This window comes from Emys orbicularis, chromosome 5 (genome assembly GCF_028017835.1).
Source record: "Emys orbicularis isolate rEmyOrb1 chromosome 5, rEmyOrb1.hap1, whole genome shotgun sequence".
Classification (NCBI taxonomy): Eukaryota; Metazoa; Chordata; order Testudines; family Emydidae; genus Emys; species Emys orbicularis.
In genome coordinates, this window is record NC_088687.1 from 126,631,192 (window position 1) to 126,650,344 (window position 19,153).

The following is a 19,153-nucleotide window of genomic DNA, read 5'->3' on the forward strand; positions in this document are numbered from 1 at the left end:
TTCATTCTTAATATAAAACAAAACACAAGACTTCTTGAAATGCTTACGGTATGATTATAACACATCTGTCATGTTGAGGATCATTAAAGGAAATAACAGACACTGGGTTTACACTGCTCCCATTAGCTATTGTGAAATTACAGTATAGCTATTGGATTAGTAAAGTGTCTATTGGCTAGATAAATCCATTATATTCTCCTGGGTGTCCTATTGCTGTGTTGCCTGATTTTCAAAGGTGCAAAGCATCTTTGGAATCAGTGGGAATTGTAGATATCGAGTATCTCTGAAAATTAGGCTAGCAGTATTATCCTACTCTGCGTGCTATTTGCAAAAAGAATTGTACTTTTTTCAAGTTCTGGTGCTCTAGGCCAGGAAACAAAATGTTTTAAATTTTTAATTGAGACACATACAAGATGCATATATTATAATTATATTAATATTAACTTGGATACATACAGTTACTCTGCAGAAAAGTAGAGATATAATACACACACTGTCATTACTGAATAATTTCAGCCAGATCTAAAATTCTGCAGATAACTTTCTTTAATCTTTTATCAAAGCTCTGTGTCCACCTAGGGCTTGATCCTGAGTCCATTGAAATCAACAACAAGGCTCCCGTTGACTTCAGTGGTTCAGGATCAAGCCACTAATAATCATATCAGTACATCATAAATACTATAACACCTCTGAATCCATTTCATACCATTTACTGTGAATGAAAATGTAATACATTGTATTCCCATCTCAGAATGTTGGGGTGATTTCTGCCATATGCAGCCTAGTTGTGCAGAGTGGAGAGGGTAAGGGTGCATATCAGGTCTGTTTCTGGAGGGTGGGGTTTAGGGTGAGATCAGTTAATTGGAAGCTTAGTACTATATAGTACTAAGCAATCTGCACTCACACCCACGTCTTGCTCCTATGGGAACAGCTACACACAGGGAGGATTGACCCTCAGAGAGTCAATCAAAATTAGCATTGCTTCCCTTCTTGAAGGGATGGTAACTTTAAACTCTGGACAGGTCTCCATAGAAGCCAACAGATGTATGAAATCAATTCATCTCCTAGCTGCCTTGTCCTCATCCTCTCTTCAGCTGACTCTGCCCTTCTTGTGGGCTGGGCAGCCAGCCAGCTCCAGACCACTGAGGGAGCAAGTTCTTCAGCCTGGGTTCTGCCAGCTGTGCGAAATGCTCTGTTGTTTTTGCAATAGGTAGAGTAACTACAGCTCATAACCACCACAGTACACAGAATCTTGCTTATTTTTTGCTTGTCTGCAGTATACAGTAGAAGACAAATTCTTTATTTTTCCAAATATAATTTGCCCTCATGTAATAATGTGTCTATTAGAATGAAGGCAGATGAACCCCCAAAGTGACTTTTATAGCCAATCTTTTTTCAAGTCCATCATAAAAAGGAAATATAGTGAAATTGTCAGAGTTGGCCTTCAGGTGCTCTACTTACTCATTTCTTGTGAATGATAAAACAAGCCAAAAGAGAGAGAGAGAGATCCAACCTTATTTTTTTCATAGTGATATCAGACTTGGCATACTGGATCAGACCTGAGGCCCATCTAGTCCAGTATACTGCCAGACGCTGGCCAGTACCAGAAGCTTCAGAGGAAGACATAAGAACTGTGCAGTAGGCGGATGTAGGATAATCATCCCCCTGTAGTAGGTCTCGTCCTGATCTCTAATTGTTAGTAATTTAGCTTAAGCCCTGAATCATGAGGTTTAATACCCCCTCCCCTCCAGAAGTTGTTTATAATTATAAACAACTCTGGACATTCTTGATACATATGCAATTCCTTTTGGAATCTTGTTAAGTTATTGGCTTCAGTGATTTCATGTGGCAGTGGATCCCAAAGCCTAAATAAATATTGTGTGGAAAAAGTATTTCCATTACTCAATTGCCTGTACCTTATAAGAAAAAGAAGCTTCATTTAGTCTCTGAAAAGTATCTCTGAAATCCTGGTAATTTTTCATCAACAGAGCAAAGGAAAAACAGAAATAACCGAATAGTTCCCTTTCACAGTGAAAGCAATTTCAGTTTATAATAAAACTTTTGTTGATATGTTTAGAATTGGTGACACAGAACAATTTGTTTAACAGGTTTACTTTTGGTTTAAGACATGAATTGTTTCCATTCTAATTATTGAAGTAATGGCAACTGAAGATTACCCAATTTTATCTGACAGGTTTTGTATAACAACTCTTTTATCTTCTTAGTGAGGATAATTACTGCTCTATAGTGTAAAGAATTTTCCTAAGAAACAATATCCAACGATTGTTAGTTAACTGCGAATTTTAAATTTAATGCAAAAAATACACCACCTTTTCGCTAAAATTCCATTAAGAACCTCTTGACTTGCATGCAAAAAGTTTATAATTTATATTTAGACACCGTATTATTCAGGTGTATAGGTATATGTTGGTGTGTTTGTTCATATGTATGTATGTATGTATATGTGTGTATGTAGAATTTAAAAAATAGATATTAATTATTTTTATTATAGTAGAACTTAGAGGCCAGGGCCCCATTGTGCTAGGTATTGTACAGATATCTAACAAAGAGGCCATGCCTGCCCCAAAACTTTAAAATTTAACTGTAAGGCTATCAACAGGTAGATAAAACAAACAAATGGGGGAACACAGAGAATCAATGAAATTATACATAGAAAACAGTGAGTCTAATAATTTAAAGTGCTTTAATTGATATAATTTTGGAACTAAAGTGATCATACTTTATAAGTCAATATTTAACAGACTGTGGTATCTGAGATAGTGCAGACTGGGCCTAATTCAAACTGACTGAATTCAATGGGTGTCTTTCAGTTGACTTCAGTTGCTTTGGCTCATGCCCTGTTTCTTTATACCTGGAATAAGAAATAACTGGAATATCTCAGATTCTGTAGTGTGACCACTGTTGGTAAATGCAGAGTTCTTTATAGCGACAATGTAGATATGCATGTGATTTTAAAGTAGCTTTGACAACATCAGGTAAGTTTCCAGCGGGACATAGTTGAGATACAGTAACTCCTCGCTTAACATTGTAGATATGTTCCTGAAAAATGCAACTTTAAGCGAAACGATGTTAAGCGAATCCAATTTCCCCATAAGAATTGATGTAAATGGGGGGGGTTAGGTTCCAGGGAATTTTTTTTTCACCAGACAAAAAACTATATATTATATAGATATACACACAGTATACGTTTTAAACAAACAATTTAATACTGTTCACAGCTGATTGATGATTGTGAAGCTTGGTTGAGGTGGTGAAGTTAGAGGGTGGAAGAGGGAGGGATATTTCCCAGGGAATGCCTTGCTGCTAAATGATGAACTAGCACTCAGCTGAGCCCTCAAGGATTAACACATTGTTGTTAAGGTAGCCTCTCATCAAGGCAGCACAAACAGGAGGGAGCGGAGACAGCATAGCAGACAGAGACAGACACACACCTTGTGTGTGGGAGAGAGCGAGAGATGCACATTTGCCCCTTTAAATAAACTGACGCACTCTTAAGTGCATTGTCTTTTTAAGTGAATCAGGAAGTTGAGACAGCAGCTGCTGCCCCAAGCTCTCTCTGTCTCTCTCTGTCCGTGTCCCCTCCCTGCTCTATATGGAGAAGAGGTAAGCGAGGTACAGGAGCAGGAGGGAGGGGGACACCCTGACATTAGTTCCCGTTTTCCCCACCTGCACAGCAAGCAGGAGTCTCTGGGAGCAGCTCCAAGGCAGGGGGCAGGAGCAGCACATGGCAGTGGGGGGGAGGGACAGCTGAACTGCTGATTGATAGCCTGCTGGACGGCTGCAGCACAGGGAACTTAGGGGAGCGGGGGGCTGCCTGTCCACCCTGGTTCCAAGCCCCCACCAGCTAGCTGCAACGTGCTGCTCTTCCTGCAAGCAGTGGACAAAGCAGGCAGCTGCTAAACGACGTTAGAAGGGAGCATTGCACAACTTTAAACGAGCATGTTCCCTAATTGATCAGTAACGAAACAACGTTAACCGGGATGACTTTAAGTGAGGAGTTACTGTACTCAGCTGATGTAAATAACCCCATTGAAGTCAATAGAGCTGCATCAGTTTACATCAGTAGAGAATTTGACTTGGTAAGAGCAAAATATGATCATGAGAACAAAGTAGATTCTTAGTCCGTGGAAAAATTTGGATAGTTGTTAAGTAGAGAGAGCCCTGAACAAAAACTCACCTCAGGACACTGCCAAACTGGGGGCTGAGGTTCAAATCCAGATCAAAACATTGTACGTGAGGACTATAAATTAATTAATAACTATAATAAGTGGCTAGAGGGTGGAACCTTTTTGAACTCTGCTACTACAGTACTTGCCTGGGACAACAGTTAAATCATATTTAACTTTTTTTACTAGAGTTTTTAGAGAATGATCTTTTATTTTAATATATTAATGTATTGTGTAAAGATTCAAATCCCTTGAGGCCCAGTTGCAATTAATGTTTCTAACTTCCTCTGGGTCAGATTCTTATTTATATGATGTAGACCAGAATCTAACCACTTCACTTTGTATGTGTGCATGTGTTTGCTCTATAAATACAATTATACCCTGATCCTGCTTCATTGACTTCAGTGAGATTCTTTATGAACGCAATCCTATGGAGCTCATAGCAAGATTGGGGATTCAGATTGTAAGCTTTGTGGCAAGATCATATCTTTAAAAAGGGGAACAAACAGCACTTAGGCTGATTGGTCTATAATTCCCCAACTTCAATACCTAGAAAGATACTAGTACATATTATTAAAAAGTCATTTTGTAAGCACCTGGAGGATAATAGGGTTATAAGGAATAGCCAGCATGGATTTGTCAAGACCAAAGCATGCCAAACCAACATAATTTCCTTCTTTAACAGGGTTACTGCCCTAGTAGATATGAGGGAAGCAGTAGATATGATATATTTTGATTGTAGTAAGGCTTTTGATATAGTCCCACATGACATTCACATAAGCAAAGTAGGGAAATTTGGTCTAGATGAAATTATTATAAGATGGGTAAAAACTGGCTGAAAGACCATAGTCAAAGAGTAGTTAGTAGTTCGCTGTCAGACTGGGAGAGTATATCTACTGGGGTCCCGCAAGGGTCAGTCCTGTGGTGGGACTTTAAGACAGTCCTTACCATATTTTAAGACTGTTATCAAGAAGATAGTGATCTGTTGTTCTCCATGTCCACTGAAGGTACGATGAGAAGTAATGGGCTTAATCTGCAGAAAGGGAGATATAGATTAGAGATTAGTTAAAATTTTAGAGACTAGCAAATTTATTTGAGCATAAGCTTTCGTGGCCTACAGCCCACTTCATCGGATGCATAGACTGGAACATATAGTGAGGAGAGATATATACATATAGAGAACATGAAAAGGTGGAAGTTTCCCTATCAACTCTAAGAGGCTAATTAATTAAGATGAGCTATTGTCAGCAGGAGAAAAAAACTTTTGTAGTGATAATCAAGATAGCCCATTTAAGACAGTTTGACAAGAAGGTGTTAGGATACTTAACATGGGGAAATAGATTCTATTTGTTTCTACTATATGTTCTACTACATGTTCCATTCCATTCTAGATTCTATTTCCCCTATTTCCCTTGGGGTGCTCGTGCTCCAACCCTGCGGACATCAGCTCTTGCCACCTCGTATTCGGTGGTGGAGTGCTGCGCACCAGTTTGGAGTCGATCCCGTCACACACCAAACTGGTGGATACGCAGTTACATGCTGCCATGCTTATCATCTCCGGCACCCGCGTCCGACTGCACTCCCATGGCTCCCAGTTCTGAGCAATATTGCTCCTCCTCCTATCAGATGAGAGGTTGCCACTGGCAAGTTACTGGAGACAGTATGCGCCAACTCAAGCCTGCTGCTGCACAATGACCTTTTTAAACCACCAACTGCATGTTTGCCATCACTTTCCCCATTATGGTCTCATCCGCCACGCTAGGATGTTAGGGCACAAACACTCTGGCGAGAGGAATGGATATCTGTTATAATCCCCAACCAGTCCCTCGTCACCGACCCCACAATTTGCCCGCCTGGTTTTGACCTGCCCCGTCGTCAAAGGTCCCTGTTGAACAGGTTCCAGACTGGGCAAGGTCTCTGTGCAGCCAACCAGTATAGCTGGGGCCTTCGTGACAGCCCTTTGTGCAGCTGCGGCACAGCACAGGCGATGACGCACACTGTTGAATGCCTGCTGAGTAGGTTCAGCAGTGGCCTAGAAGAACTGCATCACGCCACTGAAGCTGCCATCGCTTGGCTAGACGACTATGCACACGCTAAATAAATATATCTTTGGAATAACCTGTGAGCACACTGTCACAGATCCTAGTGAGAGCCCCTTCCTGGCCATCCACTAGGATTGTGAGGGAAATCCACGCCTCTGCTCTGGATCACTGGTGTGTTTGAAGCTCCTGGAGTACAGTCATGGCACCAACCTCAAGGTCCCCAGGCACACTCGCAGTGCACAGACCTTCTATCTGGCACCCTCCGTCCCTGAGTGTAGGAATCTCCTGTCCTGCTGCCTAGTCCCTCTGAGCTCAGTGCTGAACCTTCATACTCGCCAGTATTTAAACACTGCACTATCCCAGAACTCCGCCCCAAAGATGTGAAGCTTTGGTTTAGAGTTTAACTCTCTCAAGGGCCTGCAGGAGTTGTGATGCAGTCTACACACACACACTTTGTACCATCTAATGTCTTGGTGCTCCTTATATTTAATCATCTAAAGCATAGGGGAGTACAGATCATACAAAACAATAAAACATCCTGAACACAATAACCCTCACTAACTCCCCTTCCCTTGGGAGTCCTTGGGGGACCATGTGTTCAGGTAGGGGGGCAGGGTCCTCTGTTCCCTGGCCTAGACTGCCCCTGCAGCAGTTTTCCTCCTCTTACTCTGGTGCAAAATGGCTCTACCCCTCTCCCCAGTTCTCCCTATAAGTCCATTTATGGATGACTCCTGCTGGGGTCATCTGCTTTTGTTCTGCCTTTTAGTATTTTTCCATTACTCCCAAACCTCTCTCCCTTCAGACAAGAGGAGGAAGTCTCCCAAGTAGAGCATACCCATTGTCCCGAATTGTCTGTCTTTGAGTAGTGCAGATCACTCACCACTATCTCTGGCCTGGTGGAAAGATCATAAAACTGTAGGTCTGGAAGGGACCTCAAGAAGTCTTCTAATCCAGTCCCCTGCACTCAAGGTAGGACTGGACTAAGTACAGTATTATCTAGACCATCCCTGACAGGTGTTTGTCTAACCTGCTCTTAAAAATCTCCACTGACAGAGATCCACAACCTCCCTACGCAATTTATTCCAGTCCTTAACCACCCTGACAGGAAGTTTTTCCTAATGTAAAACCTAAACTGCCATTGCTGCAATTTAAGCCCATTGCTTCTTCTCCTATCCTCAGAGTTTGAGAAAAAATTTTCTCCCTCCTCCCTGTAGCGACCTTTTATGTACTTGAAAACTTTTATCTTGTCCCCCCTCGGTCTTTTCTTCTCCAGACTAAACAAATCTTGTTTTTTCAATCTTCCCTCATAGGTCATGTTTTCTAGACCTTTCATCATTTTTGTAGCTCCTCTCTGGATTTTGTCCAATTTGTCCACATCTTTCCTTTCAGAACGGAGTAGAGCGGAAGAATTACTTCTCGTGTCTTGCTTACAACACTCCTGCTAATACATCCCAGAATGATGATTGCTTTTTTTTCAACAGTTGTTACACTGTTGACTCATATTTAGTTTGTGATCCACAATGACCCCCAGATCCCTTTCCACAGTCCTCCTTCCTAGGCAGTCATTTCCCGTTCTGTATGTGTGCAATTGATTGTTCCTTCCTAAGTGGAGTACTTTGCATTTGTCCTTATTGAATTTCATCCTGTTTACTCAGACCATTTCTCCAGTTTGTCCAGATCATTTTAAATTTTAATCGTGTCCTCCAAAGCACTTTCAACCCCTCCCAGTTTGGTATTGTCTGTAAACTTAATAAGTGTACTCTCTATGCCATTATCTAAATCATTGATGAAGATATTGAACAGATCCGGACCCAGAATTTATCCCTGCATGACCCCACTCAATATGCCCTTGCAGCTTAACTGTGAACCACTGATAACTACTCTCTGGAAACGGTTTTCCAACCAGTTATGTACCCACCTTATTAGTAGCTCCATCTAGGCTATATTTCCCTAGTTTGTTTGAGAAGTGTAACAGGGTCGACGACTCACCTATGCGGTGCCTCCTGCTGGTTGTCCTGGGAATTAGCTCGTCTAGCACTCGGAGCGCCTCTTGGTGGCCAGTGTCTCGCCTGCCTCAGGCCCCGTGTCCGTCCTGGACCCCGGTGCCCCTTACCCTGGGGTTCTGCCCCCCGGCAGTCCCCACGCTCTGGGTCTCCCCTCCCAGGGGAACACCCACCCCTCTACACCCACCTTGCCTCAGGGGCTACTGCCAGTCATCATCTAGCCCCCTCTCACTGGGGCAAACTGCAGTCTGTAATAGCCACTCATTATTGGCAAGGGGGTCAGACCGACTGCCTCTGCCTATTCCTGAGCTGCACCTCCCAGCCCCAATACCTGTGTAGGCCTTTATCAAGGCCTCAACCTGGGGAGTTGCCAAGCTGGAGCTCCCCGGCTCCTCTTGCCCTTCCACAACACTGCTCTACTTCAGGTACCCTATTCCCAGGCAGCTAGGCCCTTCTCCCTCCAAGGCTGGAGAGAGACTGACCCAGCTCCTCCCTGAGCCCTTGTAACAGGGCCAGGTGTGGCCTGATTGGGGGTTGGCCCCAGTTGTGGCTGCTTCCCCAATCAGCCTAGCCTTTTTCCACCGGAGCGGGGTAACTGCCCCGCTGCAAGAAGGTCATGTGAGACCGTATCAAAAGCCTTACTAAAGTCAAGATATACTACATCTCCCACTTCCCCCCCAGTCACAAGGCTTGTTACCGTCAAAGAAAGCAATTAGGTTGGTTTGACATGATTTGTTCTTGACAAATCCATGCTATTACTTATCACTTTATTATTTTCTAGGTGTCTGCAAATTGATTGCTTAATTATTTGCTCTATTATCTTTCTGGGTACTGAAGTTAAGCTGACTGGTCTGTAATTCCCCAGGTTGCCCTTATTCACCTTTTTATAGATTGGAACTATGTTTGCCCTCTGCTGCTGCTTGATTGTGTACTTCCGGTTCCAAATGAGGTGTGTGGTTCACTGGTCAGTTCGTAAGTCTGGTGTTCATAACTCTGAGGTTCTACTATAATTTTTAACTTGTCCTTTCCCTATTTTAGCCTCTGATCCTATGTCATTTTCACTGGTATTCATAGTCAGATGTCAACAACCCTGCTAATTCATGGTGGATAGAAACACACACACACGCTTTCCATGATGCAGTAATTTCATCATACAATTTCATAAAATCATTCACAATTCAGAAGTGGTACAGACAGAACCCCCAATTCATCACTGACACTAACGCCATATGCATCAATCTTTGTATAATATTTAGCTATCAGACGGACTTGTAAACTTACAGATTTTTGAAATTTTATAATACATCGTGGTAACAAGACTGATTTTCAACTACGGAGGATAATTAGCCCTAGAGCGATTGCATGGTACCTTGTCTAACAAATTTACAACTGAACAAATTGCCAAACAAACATTAAACTTCAAGATTCACATGGAATGATTTATGCAGAACAAGAATAAGCATTATGGAATAAAAACAAATCTGCCAGAGAAAATGGGGAAGTGGGTGTAAGGTGGAGGACACAATCCACATAGTGTGATTATGGCTATAAAAGTGAATACAAAAATGGCACCTGGTGACTGCACGTGGCTGTATCCAAGTGTTTATTCTGAGTCATAGCTGCTTAGGTTTACTGATTTTAAAAAATCTGTATTTTATTACTGTTAACACTGTACAGTCAGCAGAGCTGCGGAAGAGCATATGCTGTCTTTTATTCTGCCTCAATTATTATCATCTAAGCTGTCAGCTACATTTTGATTCTACAGTTTTTGTTGTGTGATATCTCGTGATGTATGAGTCAGATATAACATGACTTATTTTCAGATAATATGTTGATGTTGCAGTGGTGGCAGTCCTAAAAATCTTGTTTAACCTTTAATGTAGTAAATTTGATATGGAAGTCATTGATTAAAAATAAATATGGATCCAGGAGATGTTTATTTTTTGCCTTCAGTGACTTTTTGGACTACAATCACTCTCTTTATGGAGTTTTGATATGTGGATTGTCACAACCCCAGGTTTCCTACAACCCAGGGCACCCTACCCTCCCTTGTTAAAAGGACTAGGTTTGTGGAGCAGTCCCTCCCTTCAAAGGCCATTGTAGAAATTCCAATTCACCACAGCTTCAATACCGACTGAATTACAGAACTTGTAATATATTGTTTACAATTAACTCTGGTACTGATCACCTGGCAGTGCCCTCTGTCCTTTTCAAGCCCCATTTCAGTTTCTTTTTCATAAGCCACAGAGTCAGATGTTCTTCCAATGTGGTATCACTGCCACCTTCTCATAAGCCTGGATCTTTATCATTCCTGATGGACCAGTCTGTGGAATCTGGAGAGACCTTTCTTGGCAATTTTACCCAGCCCAGACAAAATGGCCTCCACCTGGCAAGTCGCCTTTCCACGGTGGTCCTCCCGCTGCTCCAATCAACCCAATAGGCCCTCACAGAGTCCCGAAGTTTCAAGCCACTATCTTACTTCCACCCACATATTTTACGTCCCACATACCTCATACTTAAAATAAGATAAATGCAACATACACTGTTGTCTACATGGATATAATGCACATAATCGTAATAGCACTTTGCACTTACATAATACCTGCCATCCAATGATCTCTAAGCATATTAGGAGTGGCTCACTCCCTTTCCTGTGCTCTAGCCACAAGATTGTGCTGCCCCGAAAAATCACATGTACACATTTATACCACAAGGAAATCTTTTGTTTTTTTCAAGGCTAATGCAACGGGCATTTTGTATTAAAGTATCAATCCCAAAGATGACTTCTTTTTTTAAGATGGTGTTTCCATTTCAGCATCAGGATATTATTAGTAAGAATGTAAATCAGGTTTTAAGATGTGAAGTTGAGAGCTGTTATCTTGTAATTAAAGTACAAAATTGTCAAGGTAATGTTAAGTCTTTGAGCATCCAAAAAGGCTATGAGCTCCACAGTGCTTTCAGGGCTTAATACAAAGTCAAGTGAAGTCAATGGAAAGATTCCCATTTACTTCAGTGGACTTTGAATCAAGCCTGATGGTGGATCAGTTAGATCACGCTAGCCTTGTTTCCTTAAAGGTCTGCTATCCTGTACTCCCAAATGGGGTATTTGACCCCTGAAAGTAATTATCACTTAGTAGTAGAAAGAAGGAAAAAATCGAGGGTCTGATGAGTAATATATTGAAAAGGAAATTGCCCTATTGACAGATTATCAGTTTGTCATTGCTGTCCTGCCAAGTATCAGACAAGGATAGTGTATGATTCCATTCCAGTTATGCCTCAGGATTCTTCAAATGACACAGCTTTGTGTTTACAAAATAAGTGTGGCTCTTAACTTTTCTTCATTTATCATTTGGATATGGAAAATGTTAAATGTAAGTAAAAACATGATTTATAAGTGGATATGGAAGTAACTCTGCAATGGTGTCCCAATATTGGGTGACAGATCTGAAGAAGACCTCTGTGTAAGATTGAAAGCTTGTCTCTTTCACCAGCAGAAGCTGGTTCAATAGGAGATATTTCTAAGTAAAATATATTAACTTATTCACTTTGTCTTCCTAAGTTTAGTCATATCTGCAACTGCTCTTTTTTCAGCTCAGTTCATCAGAATGTTGTATATTTTTTCTAAGGAAGCTTTTCCTTTAATGTAGATTAATAATGTGCTCAGTAACAATATTATTTGCAGAACTAAAAAGAGTAATGTCAGTAAATATTTTTCACCTCATGAACTCTTAAATATTATTTCAGCTGATTAAACAATGTCAAGGAATAAATGAAAGTATCACAATGCAAAGAAACACTAAGAGGAGGTGGAAAGAAAAGATGGGAAACTCCAATCTTTTGTCCTCTGTCAATTTCTCCACTATTAACTATTTATGCATTAGTAATGGGAACCAGAAGGAAAATGCTCATAGTAACCTACCTAGAAATATATTATTGTATAAAGTCTAAGAACAGATTAGGTCTTCTTCAAAACAGGTTTTGTAATTTAAACTATATTCTCAATTACAGTCTGAGATTTCCAATAAGTCAGCACTGCAAAGGGGACATTGATTAATGTTTTTAATACGTTCTTTGTATCTGCCCACGTAATAGCTTGGGAAATTTTAACTATACTCTTGAGTGCAATAACCTTCACTGACTAGTTCTCAGGAAGGTGTCAGTGTCCTAACCAAATTACAGTATGTGTGGTTTTAATTCAAGCTAGTAATATATTTAAAATGTGAAACATTATTTTTGAACCCCGGATGACTAAATGTTTGTTTTTACAAAAAGAGACAATATTTTATTCTCTGTTTCCCAGCATAGTCCTGGGTTCAAGTGTAGGAGAACACACATACTCTGAATTAGAATTTACAATGCACTTAGAATTCTCCAGCTCCAAGTGCTAGCTAATACTTTTCTGTGTCTATTTCCAAATTCTGCATGTGGATTTCTTTCCAGACAGAGAAAGCGACTCATAAGATCTGTAATGCAGTCACCCTTTATGAGTACAAACTGCAACATAATGTCTCCATTTTTCGCTTTGTAGGGATCTGCTTCAGACCTTAACTGATGATGAGCTGCACACACTGGAACGTAACCTCTGCATATCCCAGGATGTGGATTTTCCTGTCAGAACAGATCCTGAAGTGCCCACTGTCAGTACAACTGCCTTAGCTGCAACTTTGCCTGCTGAGGAGCTTTCAGCAAAAGCTGAAAACACAGAGGCTGAGCTAGCCTGCTCTATGCAGTATGATGAACAGGAATTGGAACAGCTGAATAGGATGGTCCACAGGGTTGGAGATGAGATGTCTTCCCTGCTTTCCCCACCAAGTGTCTGCCAGTCTCCAGCACATAGACCTGGCATAAGAAATGGCTCCAGCACAGAGACCTCACCTAACAGGCAACATCTTGACAACTTAATTGACGAAGATGAGAGAGTGTTTTTTATGGATGATCTGGATGGAGCAGGAGAAGCTCTTGCTGGGTTGGATTCAGCCAATGACACATTTGCATGGGTGAATAACCCTTGCCACAATTCAAAGCAGAGTGTGCAGCACAGGGACCCTCTAGTGTATGACAATGGTCATCAAACAGAAGAGACTTTACTTTTAAGAGAGGCAGAAAGCGATTTAAGCAATAATAACAATATTGAAGATGGCAAACAGATGACTTGTATCTCAATTCAAAATTCGTGCAGTTGTTTAGAAGGTCCTGATTCACAGTTATACCTCAATGGCTGGGATACATATGCTGATGCAGAGACAGCAGAAATGATAGCCCATAGGACGGGTGGAATGAAGATATCTGCTACTGTAATATTTAATCCCAAATCTCCCTCTACTTCAGAATCCCCAGTAACAACACCAGAAGTTGCTATCAGTTGTGTTCCTGGGTCTTCTGATTCTTTAGCTGATGAAGAGGAGAGTGAATCCCATAAACTCAGCATAGCTGCCACAAATTGTCTAATTAATTCCTGTGTGTGTTGTGGCAGCTGTGAAGACAGTAGGGAGGATAATATTGACCGTTTAAAGACCAGACATTCCCCAGGAAAAGTTATAAATGCTTCTTACAGTTTAGTAAAATCTAAAGAAAAGGACCATATAGATAAACTGGATAGTGCAGTCTCTGCACAGGAGGCATTAAAAACTGAAACGTCTCCTGCTTTGCTAGCAGAAAGAGATTCTGGCAGAGAAGAACAGAAACTGTCTAACTCCTCTAAGTGCCTGGCACATTCCTCAGGTTCACAGCTGGGAGCAGAAAATGGATCACAAGTAGAGGTGGAAATCTCAAATCAGCAAAAGAAATGGGAGAAAAGAAGGCAGCCAAGTCAAAAGCAATCAGAGAACAATGAAGAAAGTAGTAGTGAAAGAATAGCAAAGGATGACATTAAATCAAGATCTAGTTCAAGGTAAGAACATCTTGCAATGATTTTATTGTCTCAGGACTTGCATACAAAATACCTAATTGTAACATAGTGATTTATACTATGCTTTCCTTAGCAATGAGGGCGCACATAATGTTAGCTCATTTTTAAAATAATAAAATGTTAAAGGACAAGGAATTGTTGACTATAAAGGAAACATTTTTTTACTACTTTTAAAAATACTTTTTACTGTACTATCAGATTTATTTTTTGTGCCAACTATGGAAGGCATTTTCAGCAACTGTTTGAAACTCTTTTTAATCTCAGGTCTTTATATTGTCCCCTGAGCTATGAAATAAATTCATTAAATAGCATCTGAGCTGTTTAGCTTAACAAAGAATTGTCCTGTAAGAATGCAATCTATTTTAATTTTATTTAAAGTTTAACATAATTCTGTTTTGTGATATGTTTGAAATTACATTTAACACAGTGGTTCTCAAACTTTTGTAGTGGTGACCCTTTCACACAGCAAGCCTCGGAGGGTGACCCCCCTCATAAATTAAAAACACTTTAAAAATATTTAACACTATTATAAATGCTGGAGGTGAAGCGGGGTTTTGTGTGGAGGCTGACAGCTCGCGACCGTCCACGTAATAATCTCGCGACCCCTGAGGGGTCACGACCCCCAGTTTGAGAACCCCTGATTCAAGATGATACATTATTATACACAGTGTATGATCCTTTCTACATTGTTACATAACATAGTAGCACTACTATGGCAAAACTGGTTGTAATAACTTGTATGATGGGTCGAAATACAGATTTTGATATTTTAGTCTCATCTTTTGATATTTAACTTACTAATAGAGCTGGTCAAAAAATACAAAGTAGTTTCTCAAAAAATTCAAATTTGTTTTCATTTAAAAGTGAACAAAACAGAACCCTTTTTATTTTTTCAATATTTTTTGTTCTTTCAAAATGTTATTAAGAAGATTATCAAAACCTTTAGAAATGGCTATTTACAATTTTTGTTTGCTGAAAACCAGGTGTTTTGGTAAATTATATTTGTTTGCCCAAACACTCAGTTTTTGATAAATAAAAAAATAAACTGTTTTCAGTTAGTTTTTTTTAACTCCAAAAGTCATGAATATTTTATGTGGAAAATGGAAAAAATGTTAAATGTCACCAGTTTCCTTCCCCCCCCTCCCCTCGGAAAAGATATTTTGTTTCTGCGGGGGCGGGAGATGAGGGGAGACCCTTTTTCAACAAAAAGAGTCTCTTTTGAAAAGTTCTAACCAATTACTTTTTAATCATTACGGCATTTGACATCTATAGCTTTTTTTCATCTTCAGAGCATTTAAGAACACTAGCTAATTAATCCCCAAGGTAAGCAAACGTTATTATCGTCATTTTGCAAATGGTAATGGGAAACCAAAGTGGAGCAGTTAAATGATTTAGTTAAGGCTACTTAGTGAATACATATCACTAAGATTGGAACTCGGCATCTTCCAGATCCCAGTCCAGTTCTCAGACCAATAAAGAACACAGCTCATTCCATCAATGACAATTTTATGTATAAAACTTGTACAAGGAAATGAGAATTTCCTGTATATTTTTTATTATAGGGAGGGACCTTGCAGACTCCCAACACTTGTGCAGGCTTGCAGACACCAGTCTGGAACTGTTGGGTTAGTTGTTCACATAATGTGAGTGCAAGGCAGAAGTGCTACTTTCAATTGTACTAAGAATTCCGAGTCCGTCTTGCTGCTGATTTCTAAAATTCTCGCTGTGACTCACTCAGAAGAGGTTGCAGGAGTACATTTCTATGCTATTGTGTCTGGAAAGAGATATTTGCTAGAGTAAATCAAAACACAGCTCAGTGGTGCAGAATGAGGTTCAAAGTGCACAATGAGCTACTAGTTATTGGGAATGTTTCCTAGCATGACATTTTATTCTAACTTGCACTGTAGTAGAAGCTTTCAGAAGCTCTTGAAGAAAAGGAATCTGAATCTTCCAAACCTGAAGGACATGAATAATTGTATTAGCTATATGCATCTTTACTAATGTGCCCTCCTACACAGTCTAGGATTAGCACCTGTGTTTTCATGAAGCTGATGGCAGTAGTACTGTCCCATGTTAAAGCACTGCAGTCATGCAGAACATTGGTGAATGCATAGTGTGGAGAAGTGCAAACATAAGTTCAACAGACACTAGAAGTTAACCCCATATCATTTTAGGGGAGTAAAATGTCCTCCACGCATCCTGTCTTTTTTTTTAATTCTGAGTTCTGGCTTCAGATGCCCCTTTGTTCTAACGTAACTATAACTATTACTATTTTCTAATGGTTCTCCTGTTTTAATGTCCCTTTCTATTTCTGAGTGCTCTGGAAGCTTCATCTAATGAAGATTTACAGACTGTAAACTCTTGGGACAGGGACTGTCTTTTTGTTGTGTACAGTGCCTAGGGTAACACAGTGGTGTTCCGATCCCTGACTGGGACCTCTAGGCACTACCTCACAGTACAAAAGTTACGGAAATAAAAGTATTAAATAAGAATGATACCCATAGAAATACCAATATTAAACGTAATAATACTAATAGTGAAAACAGAAAAAATGGAACTTAGTGTCCTCTGTGCCAAAATATTTTGATATAATATAATAGGTGCTGTCACCTGCTATTCATGCAATGTGAGCAACTAACCCAACAGTTCCAGTCAAGTATCTCTGATACAAATAAACATAATTAACTGGTAAATAGTCTTATTGTTCTAATTGCTAGCACTGTTTCTGTGGCCTGTACTATCAGAGCCAGACTTGGGAAATGTAATCACTACATGTGTCCATATTTTGTTGCTTTCTGACACTTGTAAATCACTTTTCTACATTTTAAAACATTTACTGTGCATTTCAGCTACTTCAAACTAGCAGTGTGTGCTGCTGTACATACATGCTAATAATCCCTCTTACAAACAAATCACATTCCTTGCTTGTAATATCCTTTCCAGATAGAGTTTAACATTATCCATTTTATTATTTTGAAATGTGTATGCTTTTTAGGCTTGTAAATATTTTCTTGGATTTTATGACCACTTTTAGAACCATGCAACAGAAATATTCAGTGAATTTCATGGTAGGAAATGACTCATGGCCTGAATCCTTTTTACAAACTCACTAATTTTATCCTTTTGGATAGTCAAATGAAGGAATACAATCCTTGGGAATATAATCTTGTTTAAAAATATTTGATATCACCTTTAATTCTAGTGTCTAGACAGTACTGCTGCACACTGCTGAAATACCTGTTACAAAGCCACAAATGAAGAATTTGACTACTTTTTGGGTGAGATGTGCATAAAAGATATTAAGTGGCATCTGGACATTTCTGCAAAAAAAAACAAAATACTGTATCTGCAAGGAGCATTGATTGAAGTCATATGCTAATAGAGAAGGAATGAGAAAAAACATGATACTTTACACAGGTCTACACTTTGTGCAGGCATATGAAGAAGAGCAACAACTGTCAAAGGTCCATGGCAAACCAGAGAGTACACAGAGCAAATGCTATCCAGGACTAGCTTACTAACATTAATTGATTAAATTTAGCTATCTCAACCTTTTGATTATAAGACCATAAGAAAGTGTACTTACTCATTGCATACCATTGTTATTGATAGCAAACAACTACTCCATCTTCACATATGCACACACTTTTGTTAGGAGTAGACATAGTTTAGGAATACCCAAACATATGAGATTCTCATTCATTTAGATTACCACATAAATAGTCCAATAGTTGGTTCAGTAAGATATTACCTCACCCACCTTATATCTCTAATATCCTGGGACTAACACGGCTACACCACTGCATACATAAATACTCACAGATATATAAATATCTACCATTGGGTTTGGTTCTTGGCTATGTGCGTCATTTGTCGTGCCAGTTGAGGTACAAGAAGGAACAGCATCAGTCTCCTCTTACTCTTTGTTCCCCGGGTAACTAATCACTGATATTTAATGGTTCTTTTAAAAGAGGAATGTCATCTTGGACCTCTCTATAACTGCTTCCTCCGATGTGCTTGTGAATGTTACCTTAACAGTGAGCGAAGTGTTTAAGACACTGGATTATTTTCAGAATGATAAATTTTTTAGCTAGAACAGTAAGCAGTGTAATAAGCATGGGAGAACCACAGCAAATGTTAATTCATCAGATTGACAAGTATATTTACTTCTCAGTCATTGAAAATCAACTAAAAGAAAAGAGAAGTTTCTATGCCCTGGCTCAATCAAACAGCTATCAGATGTGCACATAAATGAATGGTAGCATGAGCATCTTCATTTAGTGAGGTCTATGGTAATAGTAAAGAATATAACATCATTTATATATATGCTTTCTCTGATCCAACCAGGATTATTGTATTTAGCGTGTCCAGGTAACATAGGACCTTACCACACACATTTATTTTGCAAATACCCAGCTAAGCCAGCTGCTCTGAACTTCTTGATCCAGCAGAGTTGATTGGTAAGTCATCATTCAATCACATTTGATATACCATTAAAAATTCTTCTGTTGTACATAATCAGATTTGTCTTTTTGACATGTGTCTACTTTGTTTTTTGTAGGTAACAGCAGATAGTCCTTAACTTCCAGTCTGACATATATTTCTCTCTTTTTCCCTATTTCCCTGTAAGTATGTTGAAGAAATGAAACATGCACAACATTAAATGATTCACAGGCAGCAGCATTAGTATTATGCAGATATAACTGTAGTGCTTGTAAAGATCTGGTGAACCTGTGATTTGATGCAAAGAAAGCAAATATGAAGTACAAGCTGTTGTGTCACACAAAGTAGAAACCCCTGAAGGAAGAAATAGCAGAATAGCTACAGAATACAGAATAGCAGATCAACAGTAAGTCAAAAGACTAGAATAGAATTATGCAACAAAGAAATGTGTTAGGGAAAGAAAGGCATGAGAGTCACTGAAGAAGGAGTGTTTAGATCTGTATTTCATGTTTTTCAAACTGTGAATAAGTTAGAATAAGTAAAATGCTGAGTCTGACTATCACATTACTC

The 19,153-nt window shown here is 39.6% G+C and overlaps 1 protein-coding gene across 2 annotated transcripts in view; it reads left to right on the forward strand.

The window, feature by feature from the left end:
- ZFYVE28 (zinc finger FYVE-type containing 28) overlaps positions 1–19,153 on the forward strand; it is a 120,076-nt gene that overhangs the window by 46,179 nt on the left and 54,744 nt on the right. For both annotated transcript variants that reach the window (XM_065405217.1, XM_065405216.1), the window contains exon 7: positions 12,761–14,122. In XM_065405217.1, the coding sequence (XP_065261289.1) occupies positions 12,761–14,122 (1,362 nt within the window). The remainder of the gene's footprint in view (positions 1–12,760; positions 14,123–19,153) is intronic.